Source organism: Opisthocomus hoazin, chromosome 3 (genome assembly GCF_030867145.1).
Source record: "Opisthocomus hoazin isolate bOpiHoa1 chromosome 3, bOpiHoa1.hap1, whole genome shotgun sequence".
Lineage (NCBI taxonomy): Eukaryota > Metazoa > Chordata > Aves > Opisthocomiformes > Opisthocomidae > Opisthocomus > Opisthocomus hoazin.
In genome coordinates, this window is record NC_134416.1 from 16,403,928 (window position 1) to 16,424,032 (window position 20,105).

The 20,105-nt window shown below is 40.9% G+C and overlaps 1 protein-coding gene across 3 annotated transcripts in view; it reads left to right on the forward strand.

Annotated features, from left to right (window-relative positions):
* SAMD12 (sterile alpha motif domain containing 12) overlaps positions 1-20,105 on the forward strand; it is a 187,508-nt gene that overhangs the window by 33,589 nt on the left and 133,814 nt on the right. For 2 of the 3 annotated variants that reach the window (XM_075415648.1, XM_075415650.1), the window contains exon 3: positions 16,983-17,112. In XM_075415648.1, the coding sequence (XP_075271763.1) occupies positions 16,983-17,112 (130 nt within the window). The remainder of the gene's footprint in view (positions 1-16,982; positions 17,113-20,105) is intronic. The other variant, XM_075415649.1, reaches the window with a different exon arrangement.

A 20,105-nucleotide genomic window follows, 5' to 3' on the forward strand; every position in this document is an offset into this window, starting at 1 on the left:
CCATTCCCCCCCCCCCCATTGACTTTTTCTCCCCCATACTTGGTTTCCAGGTTCCAAAGGACACGAAAATATTTATAAATGCTAAAAAGAAGAATAATTGGAAAGGAAGTTGTCACAGAATCATAGAAAGCTTTGGGTTGGAAGGGATCTTTAGAGGTCATCTAGCCCAACCCCCCTGCAGCAAGCAGGGACATCTTCACCTGGACCAGGTTGCTCAGCCCCGTCCAACCTGACCTTGAATATTTCCAGGAATGGGGCCTCCACTGCCTTTCTGGGCAACCTGTTCCACTGTTTCACCACCCTCGTGGTAAAAAATGTCTCATTTAGTCTAAATCTACCCTCCCTTAAATTAAAGCTATTACTCCTTGTCCTGTCACAAATAGGCCTTGCTAAAAATACCTTCGCCATCTTTCCTATAGGCCCCTTTTAAGTACTGGAAGGATGCCATAATGCCTCCCCGCAGCCTTCTCTTCTCCAGGCTGAACAGCCCCAGCTCTCAGCCTTTCCTCGCAGGGAGAGGTGCTCCAGTGCCCAGAGCACCTTAGCTTTTGTCTTAGCTTTTGATTCCAAGAATGCTGTAGAATGTAGTCAGGTTACATGAACAGGCCTGACGTTTGGGCAGGGGAAAAAACCACACCAGACTGCATCCTGTTGTTGTGCTCTGAAATATTTTATGCAAATTGCAAGTGATTCTGAAAATACAAAATAAACTGAACAGATGAAACTGAACTTGAAAATTAAATTAGGTCCACTATACATGGCACAATGATGGCAAATGAAACCGGGTCATTGTTGATGAAATCCTTATTTAACTCTTTTCTGCATGTTCAACAACTTCTTCCCCCTGTACCCCTCTCCCATGGTTAGGTTTTTGTTATGGGTTTGTGGGTTGTGTTGTGTGTCCCCCCCGCCCTGCTTTTAATTTTTTTTCCCCTTCAGGATCATGCAAGGACTTCTACCATGTCGGAGAGGGGGCGGGATGGAGTGGAAGCACAGGTGTGTCCTAGCTGAACCGAGCCGATGATGGAGCACCCCATTTCGTGGTGTATTTCCTGCAGCGCATTTCAGGCCATAGCCCCTACTTTCTCTCATTTTCTTGAGTTGACTTCTCAGTTCTTTGACTTCAGTGAGTTGATGATCAATTCATCATCCACCTGAATTATCTCACTCTGCCTTTTATTAGGGATAGAGAACTCTAACGAGTTGGTCGAGCAACCAGTTAGAACTGTCCCCTTTGGCAGCGTTTCTGTGTTAATTATTTGGCTTATTTTGATCACTTTGCCATGCTGGCAGTAGTTAGGGAGAGTATTGCTTTGCTGCTTTTGCTGCTGAGAGAAGAGTCTGTGGAAGTGCAATCTAACTAGAGCTACGGGGCCACTCAATCAGATTAGAAGGAGGAACAGGAGATAATCAATCTAAAAGAGCAGTAACCATGATTTTGATTTTACAACACTTCACCAGCTTTACCAAACGCTTCAGTTTGTGGTAATGTGTAAGAGATGAAAACTGGGCGATCTTACAGTGAAACAGGAGATGGCAAACATTTTTTGTTCAGAAAAATGTAGCAGCCCTCTGTGTCCAGTGCTATAATTACATGAACAATAGAATGGAGGGCAGGGAAATTACCCATGTCATAGCCTGGGATATATGATTGATCTCAAGGATCAAAAGAAAAAACGAAGAAGGCATAGGCTGCAGGGATAGTAGGTGGATGATGGGAATCAGGCAAAGTAGTAGAATATGTGCAGCAAAAGGGAATTTGACTGCAGAAGATGAAATGTTGTGCAAAGGAAGAATAATTTCTAGGATGAGTCTGAATATCTGACTATATTTATAAATCTTGGAATTGAGGAAGAGGTAAAAACAGAAATTGTTGCTGCTGTATGCAAATACATTAGAAGAATAAAACTGTGGTGCTGACACAAGCAAGAGGGGCTATAAAAGAAGGTATAACTTGAAAGTTTCCTACCTATTAGAAAGTTCCTCATAATTTTATTAATGGGTATCAATCTGCCACGTGTATAAACAGATTGACTACAACCTCTCCTGTAGCAAAGCTCATATCAGTTATTTCTCTTTTAATCCTATTCTAAATAGATTGACAAGTGTTATTGCCTAAAAATAGTAAATTGAGTTTCATTGACTTCTGGAATCTGCATGAAATATAGAAATATTAGCCATGAGCTTTAGGTATGTTATTAATGTTTTAATCAGTGAAGCAATACAAAGCAAAAACCATATGTGAGTATTTCTTTTCTGCTTTCACTTTCGAGATTAATTACCACAAGGTTCTTACATTTGCTAGTCACAAAGCAAACTTTAGCACCAGTGAATTTTGACCAATTTGTAAGAAAAGTTATTGTACTTGACTATTTTTATTCTCTCCAAACATGCATAAAAAATAATCTAGCTCCTGCTGTGCTGCAACACAAATCTTACACAGTAAATAACTGGGATAGTGCTAGCAAGTACTTTCAAGCAATGTGCCGTCATAGTTCAGTGCATTTCTACTGTGTATTATGCCTGCATTTGTGAGTGATCAAGATGTTAAACAGCATTCCTAAAGGTTATTTCTGATTATACTAGCCAAGAGAATTGCATCAGAACCATTTTTGGATATTGATAATATTTTCTTGTCTGTCAGGAAACAGCCTTTTCTTATGTGCATCTGCTAATAACTTTGTATAGTAAAATAAGAAAAGGCTGTAGTACTGTGTTCAAAGAAATCAAACGGCAGTGGGATAAAAGTGAGGGAGAAACCTCCGCCTCTGTGTAGTCTCTTGCATGAGAACACGGAAAGATATCTCATCTCATGAAGTAAACCTTGAAGCTTGCAATAATCACGAGGTGATTGCATCTTACCTAGGGACAGTTCAAAAGTGTCCGACTTAAGTGGAAAATCCTTGTTGACTAAGGAGGTTTTGGAAACATGTCCTCATAAACAGCTGGTAATCAAATGTTTAATTTACAGTTGTAAAATGGTGGTGTAGGAGCTATGTACAAAGGATGAGCAGCTCCATGTGGAAGCTTGAATGACGGAGAGAGATGGGGGGGCCTGGCTGCTCGAACTGTGCTGCTGCGTCTTGGGGCGAGTGGGCTGTCTCGTCAGCCACGAGAACGGCTGAAATGGCATAGGAGAGACAGGGCAGGTGAGCAGGAAAATGTAAGAAGTACTGCACATCTCCTAGAGAAAAGTGAATTCACTAAAAGCTACATTATCTGGAAGCCCCGTGCAGCGCCTTGCCAAACGGTCTGGGTCTGTCAAAATGCTGCCTGTCAGTAGATGGTGCTCTTTCTATCAGCTGGTTACTCCTGCTGCCTGGGTTTGGCTGGCTTTGCGTCGAAAAGGTCTGGTAACATTCCTTAACAGTTCATTTCTCTGAATTCTGATGTCTGCGAGATTAGAAAACGGAGGCTTTTGAGGGACTGCCAAAAGCAAGAAAAAGAAGTGTTGAGTAGGTTCCTTTGAAGCGTCCTCCATCCCTGAATTCTTTTCAACAACTTCTTTTGTTTGTGTACGTGTATTGTTTTGAACTTGGACAAATTCAGAACCTTCCAGCATAAACACCCTGAACAAACATCATGGATTGGAGAATATATAGCAGACTAATTCAGTGTGGCAGCTGACCTGTAGGACACTGCAATAACGTGGTCTAAAATAAAACTGCAAAGCAGATTTGGCGAGTCATTTGTGGTTCGAAAGTTTTCTTTTGCATATTAACTTTGCAGTTCTAGCTGCTGTTTCTGGATAGATAGGAATTAGTTTATTTTTAAATGCTTCTTAGAAGTGACTTAAATGAATCAGTGCACTTGTGAGTTTTACCTGGAGTCATTTATTCATCGGTAGTTGGATGGATATAAAAAGCTGCATAAAAATGAAGATTTCAGTATTAACGCAATTGAAGTATTATTGGACCTGCCTGCATTTCTTTATTCAGAAAATATGCCAGCTCTGGAGGAAAAAAAGTTGAATGTGTTAATTGTGTAAAAATATCACTTGCCAAAGGCTGTTCTTGAGACAAAAGCCCTGATCTGGGCAGGAGAACAGCATAGCAGACGTAATGGGGAATTTGAGATGCTTAAAATTACGTATGTCTTTATGCAGTGGTCTGTGTATAGAACATTGGCTACTTAACCAAGAGTTAAATTTTGGCTTGTGAGATGAATTTGCCCCTGGAGTGAATCTTGAGAACGGCCTGCTGTTCACTGCCTGACACTACTGGTCTTTCTGCAAACAAAAACTGAAGGATTGGCTTGATTTTTTCATGTAATCTTAAACTGCAAACAATTGATCCAAGAAAGAGAAGGGTACTGAGTTTCTTTCAGACTATGTCTAGATCTTATTCAGGGCTAGTTTGTCTTCCCAGCGTATTGATTTAGATATCCCTTCACAGATCTCACTCCAGAAAGGACTGTATGTACTCAACACATTACAGCAGATGAACATAATTTATTACAATGCTTAATTTATCTTCTCTCAGCCCTTCTTTCACATTTGTCTCCTTATGACTCAAGTTCCTTCTATTGAGGTCAGGTGGACGTGATATTTTTGTTGGAAGTCTCAACTCCACATTTCTAGGGACGTCTCGCAGCTGCCTTCCCCAGGAAGCTGTTGCTGGGACATTTGGGGCTGGATTTACCCATGGTACCTGGAACCGAAGATGCAAGTCTTCACTTGACTGGCATTCCCCCCCTGCTTAGCCTCCCCATGGTGCCTGCTGGGATGTTCCTGGGAAAGTCCCATTTTCCCATGAATGTCCTGATCTAGAAGATATGTTCAGAGCATGGCAACAATATTAACCTCTGCCTTCTTTCTCCTCCCAGCTTGAGTCTGGTCTGCCTAATCCCATCTATGTGGGCTTTATAGCTCCAAATCTTCAGGTTTTTGAGCAGAGACAGTGCTGTTGTCACATCCATTTCCTCTTAAAATGACAAGCTTGTGACCTTTCTTTTGCTTTTGGATTTATTTGCTGCACTAGAGGAAGAGATGCTTCCTGTGAGTGAGAAGAGATGTCTCCCTTTGGCCTGGGCTGGCCTTGATATGAATATGGGACTTGTGCTCTATGGCTTTTTCTGTATCTTCTTCTTGGCTAACTTGGGCTGCTTCCTAGCCAGGAGTGACTGGCCTTTGTGAATCTCAGTTTGAGACTTTTTGCTTTCTCTAATAAAGGGGATAAAAGGGCATTGTAGTGCTTAAGCTCTTTTTATGAATATAGGACTTCAATAGGGATGATAAGAGAATACAGGAATTCCCTTATTAGGGAGAGAGGAGTAGTTTCTCAAAAGTAATCAGTGAGAAATTACATTGACGTCAGAAGTGCCCTGCTTGTTTTGAAAAACAAGTAGTTTATCTGCCTTCTAGATATTTAAGTTGAGAAATCCGTTATGACCTTCTACACAGGCATTGCAACGCTATGGCTGGGCTAATCTGCCTCTTCTATCAACATTTGCCTTTGTTCTCCTGCCTCTGCTGGAAGCAGAAGCAATGTCGTACTGGGAAGCAAGAGGTTGACCTGTCAGCTGAGGCTTAGAGACCTTTTCTTATTCGTACCCATGTACACGTCTGGCCTATAAAGTTGTTCTCAAAATGTACTTGGCTCAAGAGAACATGGTTAAGAGTCAACTGGCAAAGATATCTAGAAAACTTTGATTGCTGTTGGGGTATAAAATGCCTTGGCTGCTGCGCTTGCCTTCTGCATATGGATGAGCCTATCCATATAGACTGAAAGTTGGCATGGAAAGGTTATACTACTTCTTACAGTACAAGCCTCTTAATTGGCACATCTGCTGGAAACAAAGGTGCCAAAAATGTGATTCACTCTGAAGGAGTAAACCTTGTAAGAAAGCAACCTGTCATTATTTAATAGGGATTAAGATCCTCTCAGGATGTTAGATGTTTTCTCTGTACAAATGTACTGTTGTTGAGCTAATGGCGGAATTAACCTCACTGCATGCTAACGCTGAAGCAACAGTTTCTTTTATAGCTCTTCTCATATAGAAATGCTTCACTGTCTGTGTCTTTAAGATCAAAAAATGGATTGTACCCTTCACCTTTGACATACAGCAGCTATTAATAAAATACACAGTTGCTTCTCAAACCCTAGGCTGTGACATGTGAAGTGTCTTCCCAACAGAATTCTGTAATTAGAAATGGAAAGATTGAAGTGTGGTCTGTGCTGGGCAGATTTATTATGGTAGGGTGACTCCACCAGTAAATCCCAAGAATGAAAAAAATCTGCCAGTATCATTAAAGACAACTCCCCCAAAGAAAGGTACACTGCCTTGGCAAAAGCCGTATTATGCCATAGATGTGTTTTTCTTTAAAAAGCACGTCACTAAAAAGCACGTCACCTCACTGACACTGTTAGGTACATGTTTCTGAGATTCGGCTTAGGCTGTGCTTGAATAACCTTTTTATTAGAATATCTTGAACATTTAGAAACATAGGGAATGTTTTTAATTTTTTTTATTTAATTTGTAAGGAAAAGGACTTGGGATTTAGGTACATGTTGATGTTTAGTGTTATGTGAAATCTCCAGAATGAGCAGTGTACTGCTCAGTAAGCCCCCCCCCCGCCCTCCAATTAAATAAAGACCTCTTTGTATTATAGTAGTATTCCTGTATTCCTACTACAGAAAACTAATTTTTATGAGCCTTGGAAATTTCTACCATTAAGCTACACATCATAATTTTAAATTGATGCATTTCAGTTCATATCCATGTTAGTGTGGATAAAGTGAGTATGCCACAGGTATGTTTAAAATAGTCATGGTCCAGTCTAGTTCTTCTCATTTCAAGGCCGCCTGTTTTATGATTCGTATTGCTGACTTTTGATAATTGAGCTGTTTTTGAAAGAATCCAGGTAAGTGACTCAAGAATTGCAGATAAGACATCACCAAATGTGTGTGCGTATGAGTCAAAAGCATTCTCATGACCCACCAAACAAATACAGGCTGACCAACTTCTTTTAACTCTTGTTATTGAATTTGCAAGTATCTAAACTTTGTGCAATCCTTCAGATCTTCACATTTTTAGCTCTCATCTTCTGTTATTTATTGTTCTGTAATTGAAGAGCAACAAGATTTCAGTGCATTATTGGGTTTTTTTGTGCAAATCACTTTTCCAGTCTAGTTTGGTCAGTGGATTTTGTTGCTGCTACAGGCTGTTATTTTAGCTAAATTCTTCTATACGACCATCTTTAAATAAGTATGTGAGATATTCCAAGAAAATCAGTGGACCTATTTATATGCCTGGTTTGTATTTATTTTAATGGAATTCCTGATAAGCCGTCTTGGCTTAGTTCAACTGCAGATGTAACTGCCTAAGATGCAGGTTGCAGAGGTGCCAGGACTGGTTTAACAAAAAGAAAAAGTGAGACCAAAGCCTCCTTTGTACTTGTCAGTTTTGTAGTATAGGTAGGTTTTGGGTGTTGTTATTTTCTTGTTTTTGTTTTAATCTAGACCTGGAGAAAATATTTTTGACAAATACTAAACTTTGTCAAAAGTGGAATTTCAGTTGCTCTGATGGTATTTCTGAGTTTGGAACAAACTGTTGGAAAAGGGGGAGCTACACTTCATCACTTGGTTATTAGACATTCCTGTTTGCTTTCCTACGTGTACCTGAATGGATTTGAACTAACAGCTTTCACCAAGTTGGGACACTCCTGCGTCTACAACCAGGCTGAATGGAGTGTTCTGTGATGAAGACTCATGCCATGAATCTTCACAGTGCATGTAGAACTTACTCCTTCAGACAGCATGAAAGATGAGCTAACTTGCGAGTTACGTGTGCCATCTCAAGGGTGAATCTCTCCAATTTTTGTTCTTGCTGTAGTGGATGCTTAAGTGCAGTAAAGAACATGTGCTTGTAATAAAGTTTAGTTAATTACTTGCTCTAAGTTGCTGTTAATACAGAGCTGTTAATTGAAACTAACTCTGTTTCTTCTTTAACTCAGTAGTGCTAACAAGCAGGCTAGAGAAGTTCAAGGAGGAACCTTTTATCTTCATAGCTGCACAAGGCATGCTGGTAGGGCACCTGCTGTGTGAACAGACATTGTCCGTTCTCCAGATCTATGCGGGAAACAGTAGGCTTGCTTGTAAAAGCAGGAGGATTTGTATTTGCTTGGAGAATACTGTAATCCGTGATACAAGGTAGTGATGGTTAGAGCCCAGACTTGGACAGGTTTGAATTGTCTCAGGTAGAGAAAGGGAATCAAAGCCACATCAGTGAACAAGTATCATACAATTGCTGTATCTTGTGAAGTAGGAACCCTCACCCTGACAGAGCCACTCGCCCTCTGTGTTTCCTCTGCAAATACCGAAAAGCAAATACTTAAATTTTGGACTGGAAGGAATCTTCTGATTCACACTGAGTGAAATGGATCTTTAGTTTGGCAAGATTAAAAATGCAGTGTTTTTAGACGAAGTGAATTTTAAAACATTGCACTCTTTGATTTGGATTTGGCTGTCAAAACCTAAAATTGATTGTGCTCCTGGTCCTACCTGTGATTTTATTTTAAGCATCGTTGGCCTGTCTGTCCCGGTTGTAGCTTTCAGGATTTTTGATAGCAATTAGAATGATGTCAGGCAAGCTTCTTGACAATGCTGAGGAGTGCTCTGTCCTCTCCTTTCTCATCCTGACACTTCAGTTCCTCACACTTTGCTGATAGTACCACTGCCGTTTATCTCCACACTGGCATCTGCCAGTCATGATGCTTGCTTTCAGAGTGTGATATCTCATTGAAAGAGAGCACTCTCATGGGAAATGTACCACCTTATTTATCCTTGCTTGTTGTTTTGATACTGCCTTTATCCCAATCAGGATAACGCTCAGTGATTTTTTTTTTTTTTTGACAACTTTATCCCTTCCTGTTGACAGCTATACTTGCGACAGCCTTAGGAGGGAGTTAACTCCCTCTAACAACTTCATACTTTCCAGGCCAATCTCATTATTCTTCATAATTTCTTTACTTTTCCCCGCCTTGCAGGCTGTTTGCAGTACACGTAAGCTTGTGTCACTGGTACAGAAGGTTCTTGACTGGGTCAATCCCGGTGTTGCTTGAAAGACAGGTAAAACCTCCCTCTTCATTCATCGGTCTTCGAACAAATGGTGATGCTGCACTGGTTTGGGACCATGGGGTAGAAGTTTCTGTTTGTGCAGCGCTGGCTTTCAGCGCTGTCAGAGCCGTCTCTTGGTAGGGACAGCAATTTACAGCAGTCTGCTAAGGCAACAAAGAAGAAGCGAGTGGCCAACGTGGCCCTTGGGACTGTGGAAAGGCAAAGAGACTCCGTAAGGGAGAGAGAGGGGGGGTGTGGACCCCACTGGTACTGTAGGAGGGAGGCCCTCATAGAAGTGGCGTTTGTTCCTACCTCTCCTTTTCCTCCAGCAAGTGGGAGGATATGAACAGCAAATGTACTTTGATGACTTTTTCCACTTCTCCAGCACCTTCCATGGTCTCCGTGTCAGTCTGCAGTCCTTGCCCTCCCCGGTACTTCTCAGTGAGGCCTGACCCGGCCCCATTCGCCTTGTGCTCAGCACCCGGAGTCCTCCCTCCTCAGCTCTGTCTTCTCCCCCACGATGGCAGAGGACTGTCCCCATCTGGTCGGTGGCTGGTTCAAGGGGGCAGTGATCCCTCTGTGGGTCTGGTTCGTGTTGCTCCTTGGACTTCAGTCCCTCTTGCATGTACTTGTAACTGGTCTTGTCTTCTGTGGGAAGACGTGCCCGTCAGGCAGCATGGTGTGGCTGTGCACCAGCAGACCAGACGCGGGAAGGAGGGACTACATGTGGGACAGCATCCGTGGGAGTGGTGTGGGAAGGGCCAAGGTGCGGGCTGTGCGCTGCTTCTGTAGCCATGCTTTGGGCATCAGGCTGTGGTAATAGAAGTGAGCACCCTGGGAGCTGCGCAGCCTCCAGATCTTGCTCATGGCATCACTCTCTGTCTCCCTTCACCGGCCCAGGAGGTCACAGATTAGGCCAACCAGTTGCATTTTGCATCTTGCCATGTGGAACAAGTTTGGGGCTGCCAATGTGAGACACAAGGTTGCAACGCCAGAAACACAAGGAGCTAGCTGCCCACGCTTCAGCACAATTTGGGAGTCTTGGTAGGTCTCCCGTGTCTCTATAGTTTTAATGAGAGGTGGACATTGTGTGTTGATCTGTCACAGGTGTATGACTTGCATGATAGCTGCTGTAGTGTCTCTGTTTTAATCCTTCCTGGGTGACATTAGGGTTTATGGCTGGTGCAAAGTTGGCCTTTAAAGAGTGCTTTAAACTAAATTGCAATGATATTTTTTTCTAAACATGTTTTATTTGCAATACTGTTTTTTTGTTTTTTTCACAGTGACTTAAGTAATTAGAATGTGACTGTTTGGATTTCTGATCAAATTAAAGTTTTAAACCGTCAATCTTTTGTCAATATAAAAGGGAAGGTGTCTAATAGTATTTTCCCGTTTTTTTTTTTAAATAAATACATTTCCTATAGTTCGTCGTTTTCATCTCTTCTTAGTATTAAATTTATAAATGACGTGGACGTGTACCCAACACAATGGAAATTTCAGTGGTTTTATGGAGTGTCTGCTTCTTACTGTAATTTTCTTCAGTCTTTGCTGGAAAAAGTCTTGTTAAGTATGACTATCTGACTATCTGAGAAAGTGTATTTCTAAACCAAAATGTGTCCTTTCCAGATTCTTCAATATTTTAAGATATCATATAAAAATGCATTCACAAGCCTGGCTCATTTCTTCTCTCTTTTCCAGAACTGAAACTAGCTTTTATGTTAGTCATTGATTCTGAATTCTATATAGGCAGCTTAATGTTGGAGAAGTAATTTGGAATATATGAAAAAGATTCTTATTTTCTTCTTTTCAAAAATATAACCCAAGCATGTTTAAAAGAATCATGCTTTTGAAATTCTTACTGGGCATTGCTTCTCTTGCTGCTTCTTGTCAGAAATGATGAAGCTGATGCTGTTAGTCTTCCTTCTGGAGCAGCCTGAAAGATTTGACAGTAACTTTAGATAGCTTTTGGAGCTGTGTAGTTTACATTGTCTGCTGTGTCTATCTGTATGAATGAAACATAAAATTTTATTTTTGCAATTTTACATATATCATTGAACCCTTTATAGTTTGCTTGCAGAAGACATTATGTTTTGATTTAACAAATATTTCCTTCTCGGCTTCACTCATGAAGTGATCCCATTTCTTTCGTCCCAGTCTCTCTCTCTGATCGCAGAACATCAATGGTTTTCTGACACATTTTCATGTTTCCTGCCCCAGCTGACTCTGCATTATTCTAAGGGTGACAGCCACCCATCTCACTCTCTCCATCCCTACTAGGTGGCAGTGACCTTATTACTTCTTACTTTGCTTTTTCCATACCTCCCCTCACAGCTATCAGGCCCCTTTTCTCTCTAATTGCCTAACTGGGTTATTGTAATGGTTCAGTACTGAGCAGTTATACTCCACGTCTACTCCGTGTGAAGATTTCTTTGTGTCTGAAACACAGCTAGCAGAGCTCCACGCATCTGGTCTAGTAAACGATTGTGCTTCGCCTTGCAGCCTTGCCTTGCTTATGTCCTTTGACCAACACAGCTATAATGAAGTTGGTCCTGCTTTGTCTTTTTCTGGTTAAACTGTAAACCCCAGAGCAGAGTCTCTTGTGATGTCTGTTGGAGCAGAATCTGCCTTAATGCTTTGAGCAGCGCCTTTTTTATCCATCTCTGTTTCCTGCAAGCATTTCTCTAGGCAGAAACTGTAGGGTCTGACTTTGGATAAATTTGAATGTAAATATGCATTGACTTTTCTTGTATGTCAGGATCAGTGTGTCAGCAAATTGGATGTTACAAATGCTATCAGGCAGCCTTCTTCCAGCAGACCTGCAGCCCTGTTTGACTGAGGACCCGGATCTCTACAGTCCCTGGATTTTTGTAGTCTGAGCAGATTTATAAATGCACAAAATGTTGGGTTGGAGAAGCTCTTTTAAATAACTTGGCTCATAGTATGTAAGGTAGTTTTAATAATGAGACTGAATCCTTCATCACTCAAAAATACAGAAGCCTTTCTTTCTTTTCTGGAGTAAAATACAATAAATAAAGAAATTCTGGTGAATAAATTGACCTTCAAAATTGGCAAGCTTGGTAAACTGCACCTGAAAGGCTGAAGAGATAACATGTACGTCATTGCTTAGGAGGGGCTGGGCTTGGTTGCTAATGCTATGCTGAATACTGAAATACACTCTCTAGTAGTGCACAGGCTGTAAGTTTGATGTGTGTGTTTGTTTATTCTTGAGTTGGTGATTCTAAGTACTGTCTTAAATAAGTGCTTTACTTAAGTAAGATTTTTAAGTACTGTCTTAACTGTGCACCATGGAACAAAGAGAGCATGAAATTGTGTCATGTATTAAAGTTGCTATTTTTTTTTCTTCTTGGGAGTAATTTATATAGTTTGAGAGACACACAGCAAAAACCGGAGTTAGGAAATTTAGAAGAAAGAGTTTGACACAAAATCCTGAGGAAACAGGTTTTCCTTCAAATGTACAAGAAAAGATCAGAATACTGAAGACTTTTATTCTCGTTAGATCTATATCTGGCACATGAGTTGGCATAGCATTTGGCAGGATTAAAACTATTACAGTGTTGCCAGCAATGGGTGATCTTAGGATGAGTGCATGTCAGGAAAATGAAAGGGAAGGCTGGACCAAAGATACTTTTAATATATTTTATTTTAATTTAATCAGTTTGGGCCTATTGTTTGACTGAGCTGATAAACAGAAATAAAGTAAAACATGACATGTTTTCCAACTGTCTAGGTAGTTTATATGTATATTTAGTGGTAGGGGACTCACTTGATAGGTATGTTTACGGTAAGGGTAATTTTCCTTGGTTTACTGGGAATTTTTTTAGTAGAAAATCTAGCTTTAGAGCAGGGAGGAAACTAACAAATGAATTTTGTGTGAGGGAAGCATATTTTTTAATAGTCTTTCATTTACAGTGTCTGGTTGGAAAATATTTTGGATATGATGTTCCAAAAATGAAAGCAACAACAATATGCTTTTTATAACCATTGCTTAAAAAAACATGTATTCATCTAACTCATCAAGTGCTTATGAATTAGAAAATTAAACATAATGCTTGATTGTGTCAATGTAAAAATGTCCTCCTTGGACTGCTGTTATAAATTTGTAAGTCAAACATATTTTAATCACAATTCTGAACGTTGGACAGTAAAAAAAATCAGCATGTATGTTTGCTGTGCAGTGATCTGTATATTGCACGGCAAAACAGCTACATTTGAAGCCATCTTTCAGTTCTACAGGCACAGAAGGAAATGTTGAATTTGTGCTGTAATTGCTGATAAACTTGTTCTTCAGCTATTTAACATGATGGTGCTTAAACCTTTTAAGAGGAGAATAGTTGCTGAACTGAAAAGAGCAACCTCTTAGTTAAAACAAACATTGGCACTACCTGTGTGCTTTCAGCTAGGAATAAATAGCTTGTAAATCTATAGCTAGCTATATCTATTTGTATACAAATATGTGTAATTTAAGTATTTGAATGATGTACAAGAAAAGCCATTAATAATTTATTTTTCAAGGGCTGACAGACTTTTCTCTAGTCTTCAAAAATTCCAATGCTCAAAAAATATCTTTGAATTTAAGCAGTAATTTGTATAAAAATACATGACTCTGTTCGGGAATTTCTATGGAATCAGAGAGGCTGCTTGTGCTATATGGCTATTTTTACTTGTGTTTTTCTTTGATGTGTTTGTGAAGGACATGCATTTATATATGTGTGTAATAAAAATCAGCTAGCTGACACCATGATGTTGGGCTCTTCATTGAAATTCAGTTTCTTCTTTGACTCAAATAGCAGTAACAAGCAAGCTAGGGACATTCAAAGAGGAGCCTTTGATCTCTGGAGTTGTGTGAGGAACAGTTGCAGGGCGCTGGCTCTCCCTGCAGAGGCTGCCCCTTCTCCAGACCTTCGCAGTGGCCAGAGCAGGTTTCTCTACGTTGGCGTGGTTGACCCTGGCTGGAGTCCAGGTGCCCACCAAAGCTGCTCTGTCACTGCCCTCCTCAGCTGCACAGGGGAGAGAAAATGTAACAAAAGGCTCCTGGGTTGAGATGAGGACAGGGAGCGATCACTCACCAATTAACAGTCATGGGCAAAACAGACTTGACTTGGGGAAAGTTAATTTAATTTGTTACCAATCAAGTCAGAGTAGGATAATGAGAAATAAACCAAATCTTCGGACACCTTCCCCTGACCCCTCCCTTCTTCCCGGGCTCAGCTTCACTCCTATTTCTCTCCCTTCTCCCCCCGAGCGGCACAGGGGGACAGGGAATGGGGGCTGAGGTCAGTTCATCACACGTTGTCTCTGCTGCTCCTTCCTCCTCAGGGGGAGGACTCCTCACACTCTGCCCCTGCTCCAGCGTGGGGTCCCTCCCACAGAAGACAGTCTTCCATGAACTGCTCCACCGTGGGTCCTTCCCAAAGGCTGCAGCTCTTCATGAACTGCCCCAGCATGGGTCCCTTCCACGGAGTGCAGTCCTTCAGGAACAGGCTGCTCCAGTGTGGGTCCCCCACGGGGTCACAAGCCCTGCCACCAAACCTGCTCTGGCATGGGCTCCTCTCCGCAGGTCCTGGCAGGAGCCTGTTCCAGCGCGGGCTCCCCACGGGGTCACAGCCTCCTTCAGGCATCCCCCTGCTCCAGTATGGGATCCCTTCCCCAGGGTGCAGGTGAATATCTGCTCCACCGTGGACCTCCATGGACTGCGGCAGGACAACCTGCCTCACCGTGGTCTGCTCCAGGGGCTGCAGGGGAATTTCTGTTCTAGCATCTTAACTGTGTTAACCCAGAGGTGCTATCACTGTTGCTGATGTGCTCGGCCTTGGCCAGTGGCAGGTCCATCTTGGAGCCGGCTGGCACTGGCTTGATCGGACACGGGGGAAGCTTCTGGCACCCTCTCACAGAAGCCACCTCTGTAGCCCCCCTGCTACCAAAACCTTGCCACACAAGCCCACAACATATATGCAGAAGACTGGCGTGGCTCTGAGAAAGGACAGTGGTAGAGCAAACACTGCCCTGGTTATAATGCACCGTCAGCACCTCTGGAAGTTTCTTTTCTTATGGATGCCAACTCTTGTCAGTCAAGCTTGTGCCTGCTGCAGGTTGGTGGGTGGCAGCAAAAGATAAGAATCAGTTATTTGAGGTGGATTTTTGGATTATTGTGATACCTCTAAATGTAGATTGTGTCTATTCATGTATTTGAAACAGGATTCGTGTGTCTGGTGAGCGTATTTTCGTTTAAAAGAAAAGGGCTGAGCTAAGGGTTGTGCATGGTCTTAAATATTCAACTATAATTTTCCTGCTGTTTATTTAACTTCTACCCAGGCAATGAAGAAGAGAGGGAGAACTGAACATGGGAAATTCAAAACATGTTTGCCAGTTGCAATTTTAGCTCTGCCGTATTCCCTGGCCCTAACTTAGTATCTTTGCATAATGTACTTTATGGACTTAACAGGAGATGCAAGGCACTATCTTAACACTGCTTCGGTCCTTTGGGCTTCTAGTAAAGAAAAATTTCAAAGCCAGTTTGAAAAGTTGGAAATGGCTGTCTGGCAAAGTACATCTGCGTAAATGCTGGGATAAACCCTGGCTGGCAATATCGAGGGAATCTGCCATGAGTCCTAAAGGAGAAGAACAGTTGGGATGACATTCCCCTTCACCTCAGTTTGAGCAGAAATGCTTGTCTTGAACCTTGTACACCACCAAGGAGCTGGAGGACAGGTAGTCTGCGTGCACAGCGTGGCAACAAAGATACTGTGGTTTTATTCCGTAGACTCAGTTCTTTGACAAAATCATGAAGTAAATGGACACATTGGTGTTCGCACCCAGTTACATCAGCGACGTCCAACGTTAAACATTTGTTATTGGTAATAACTGCCTATCTATTGAAGATTTTCTTAGTCTCTTGGGCAGACTGTGTTGCACAAAAAGATGAAGTCACTTTGAATATATATTCTTTTTTTGTTGTTTTGCTTACTTTGACAAGAGGCTTTAAACCTCTGCAATTCAGGTTGTCTAGAACTCAGCATTTTTATATGGTTAAAAAGTATATGTGCAAAGGTGAATTGTTTGATTAAATGAAATGTGGCTTTATGTATATGATAATGCAATTGACTTAATTTATGAATGTTTTGTGTATAAACTGTTAATCTATTTGTTCAGATAATCTGTTATAAAACTAAATTTTCAGGAAAGGAACAGTGGGCTTTTTATTTATTTATAAATAAGCAACTGTTTTAAGCAGGAGTCCTACTTATTTCCCATAATAGTGATTGTAGGAGGGTTAAAGGTAAAAGGGAAGCAGAAAAACTGAGACTGCTTGTAAACATCACTCAAACTAGGAACGACGTCAGCTGAAATGCTCAGTATGAACCGATATCACCAGCTCTACCTCCCTTGGTGTGTAGTCGCCTTTTCACGGGCAGAACCAGTCTTTAAGCTTGTTTGCACTACAGGGCTTTGTTGCAAGATTTTTTCTAATTGTAGCTCAGGAACCTGCCTGGCCTGAGGATACTCCTGGTCTTCAGTGGTTATATGCAGACTGGGACACAAATGTCCATCCCTCCTGTGAATCTGAAAGTTTCAAAGGCTGCAGCTATTGCCCTTTGGGTGCAGAGTTGGTCACTTTTTAAACTGTTATTCAAGTAAGACATGGTGCAGTATGTTTCTACGATGCAAGGAACACGTATGCGATGCAAAATAATGTTGAAGAACCTCTCACTGTGTGTGATTCCTGTGTAATGTATTTGAATAGCTGGGTCTTGGGTAGCCTGCTGGTGATTACTGGATATCTGCCAGTCAGAGCAGCTCCTATCTTGCATTTATTATTTTAATATCATCGATGGGCGCCACAGATTAATATTTCTGAAACTTCTGTTCAGACTAAACGTCATTTCTGTCTTCATTCTGTGTTTCTAGTCTGGGACTGTGAAGCTGACCAAGCCTGTGGCATTATGGACCCAGCAGGATGTCTGCAAATGGCTGAAGAAGCATTGCCCTAATCAGTATCAAATCTACAGTGAGTCATTCAAACAGCATGACATAACTGGTAAAGTATGCACTATCAGAAATATTTTACTTACTTAAAATGTGGCAGTTGTTTTACTTTGTTGTTAATAGATTGTGACTGTGCACTGAGGGCTTTTTGTTGATTGTATGACTAGAGAGTTGCAAGGTTTAGAGCAGGGGGAATATACCAGCTTCCATAGGATGTGGTAAGTTATTTCGCCATCTCTCTAAAGATAAATTTCAGATTATTCAGGGTTAATATCATGAGGAAGGAAGTCAGTCTGTATGTGGGTAAGGGCCACACCCTGTTCATTCCAAGTAAATAAAACTCCCCCCCAAACGTTAAGAAATGTCTTATGAGGAAAAACATAAATGAATTTTTTTCATTGAGGTGTTTCGCCTTAAGTTCATATTCTTTTTTGCCTTTTTTTTTTTAAATATTAAACTTTGAGTCCATAACACGTAGGATGGGAAGCAAGCCCAACTGAGCCCCTCCCTAGGGCTGAAGCAGGATCAATACAGCAAGTTCATTTCTGACAGATGTTTGTCTAACTTTGTTCTGGAAAATTTGCCATGGAGGAGATTTATATGTCTCTCTATTCCAGTATTTTATGGTACTTAAAGTTGGTATTTTCCTAGTATCAATCTAAAGTATTATTTCCAGCCAGTGAAACTGATTTCTGTTCCAAGCCTAGCTCGAGTACAATCGTCCTTTCTTGCAGTCTTTCCTTTATTGGATAGGGGGCTTCCCACTTACACATACTTTCCTTGTCTAGTCTAAAAAATATTTGGGTTTTTTTATCATGATTTGTCCCCTAAATACCTGCAGGACCTCAAACCTTCAACACTTGATGTCTTGTGTTAGAAGAATATATTAAAAAGCATCATTGTATTTTATTTTCCTATTTACTTTACAAGTGGATATTGATTTTGTTGATCTGCTTGACTTGTTAACTCCTCCTCGGTTTGCTGTAGTGGTATTTTAGCTGACCACTTTGAACTGACATCTGTTTAGCAGAGTAAATGGATTAATATAAATACAGATGTAACTTGGGAGTTAAATAGCATTTTTAGTCATATCCCGGCTGTAAATAATTTGTAAAAAGTTTAATGATGTGGAGCACTAATTTGTTCTCTGAAGTGGTGATATACAAAACTGGGAACTGGCATTCAGCCATTTAGTAACAAGCAGAGATTTGGGTTTCACATACAAATCTCAATCTTAACAATCATGTATTGTTAGCTAACGGATGTTTCAATCAGTGTCTGTATGTATATGTGTACTTGTGGTGTTTCAGATTTTCCATGGATTCGTGTTGCTATTCTTTCCTTTCTGATAATATATGAATGATTGCAAACATGGAAACTAAACTACAGATATTTGCTTACTACGTAGCCATGAATAGGCATACACACTTACATGTGAGAGGTGGTTTGTATTGGTTTGGTGAATGTTGAGTTTTAGTACATAACCATTGTGCCCGTTTCCTCTAAGTCATCATCTCTTGAATGCAGTCCATAGGAGTGCAGTCTGTGTCTCCACCCGTGTGTACAGAGCTGATTGCATCCAGAGCACTACCAGGAAAAGATTCAAGCTATTTTAAAATTTTTTCTAGTACTATTTTACTATCATATTGTCTCTTTTTAGAATTAAGGCACTATGAGATGAGGTTGAAAGGAATAAAATGTTGTTTGCATTTCAACATAAACATTGATGGCAAACTTGTAGTTTGCAGATGTGCAAAACTTCGAACTTTACAGACCTCTGTGAAAAAGAAGAATCAAGATCGATCTTTCTTACTTTACACAAAAGACATGTAAGGAAAATATTAGTACGAGTGTTAGAAGTAAGTCTGCAGGAAAGAAAATAACTTCAATTCAGTAACTACCGAAGAAAAGAAGAAACGCGATCAATGTTTGTACGGATTTTGTGAAAGTATATTGTGATAATATTATGAGTGAAATCAATAACTCAGGAAGATATTTCCAGTACTGTTGGTCCCTGTGACTCCGGTTATTTGAAATCTAATGAGGGGATAAAACAGTGGATTTGTGGCTCAAAAAAAGTAGAGCATGAAAGGAGCATGGAAACTAATGTGAAGATTAAGCCGAGGTAGTATAACTGTTTCCAGATATGGCTATGGAAAAGTGATGTGATCATTGAAAATTTCTCAGCAATTTAAGTGACTTTACAGGCTGCTTTGATATGAAAAAATATGATGGAAAAGAACTTGAAGCAAGTGACATAAAGGATATTTAAACTTTATTTGTAGATGAAATCTAAGACATGGTCATAAGCCAGGAAAGAAGTCGCGGGCAAACACATCTTAGCAGTTGTTAACCATAGATGTTGAAAAGTGTGGCATTTTACTTATGACTGTTAGCTGCTGATTACAATTTATTGAGTGGAGGGCAAAAACGCAACCCAAAATGTCCTTTCCTTTGTGGAGATTTTATACTTTTTTACTACTCCTGACAAAGAGCAGCTGCAGATGTATAAGAAAAAAAGGCTTAATCTGGTGATTTACCTAGTAAGAAAAAAGATCTTTGTATTAACAGTGATCTTGAGGATACCATGAGACAGAGTGTATTCTCATCGGATTTGCAGATGACTCCAAACTGAGAGTAACAGTCAACAGACTCAAGAGCAGGGCTGCCATTTGTAGGCACCTAGGTGTGGGGACCAGAGCATAGGCTGGAGGAATGCGTCAACAGCAACCTTATGGAATTCAGCAAGGACAGACTGAAAGCTCTGCAGCTGGGAAGGCCGAGCCCCTTGCACCCGCTTCAGCCTGGGACTGGCTGGCTGGGGAGCAGCTTTGATGAAGAGGACCTGTGGTCTTGATAGTCAGGAAGATGAAATGAACCAGTCTTGTGCCTTGGCAGCAAAGAATGCTCACAGTATCGTGGGCAGTATTAACAGGAGCATAGCAAGCTGATCAAGGATAATTGTTATTCCCCCTTACTCTGCACTTTTTAGAGTCCAGTTCTTGAGTCTCCGGTTCTGGAACTTGCACTCCAGTGTAGGTTCAG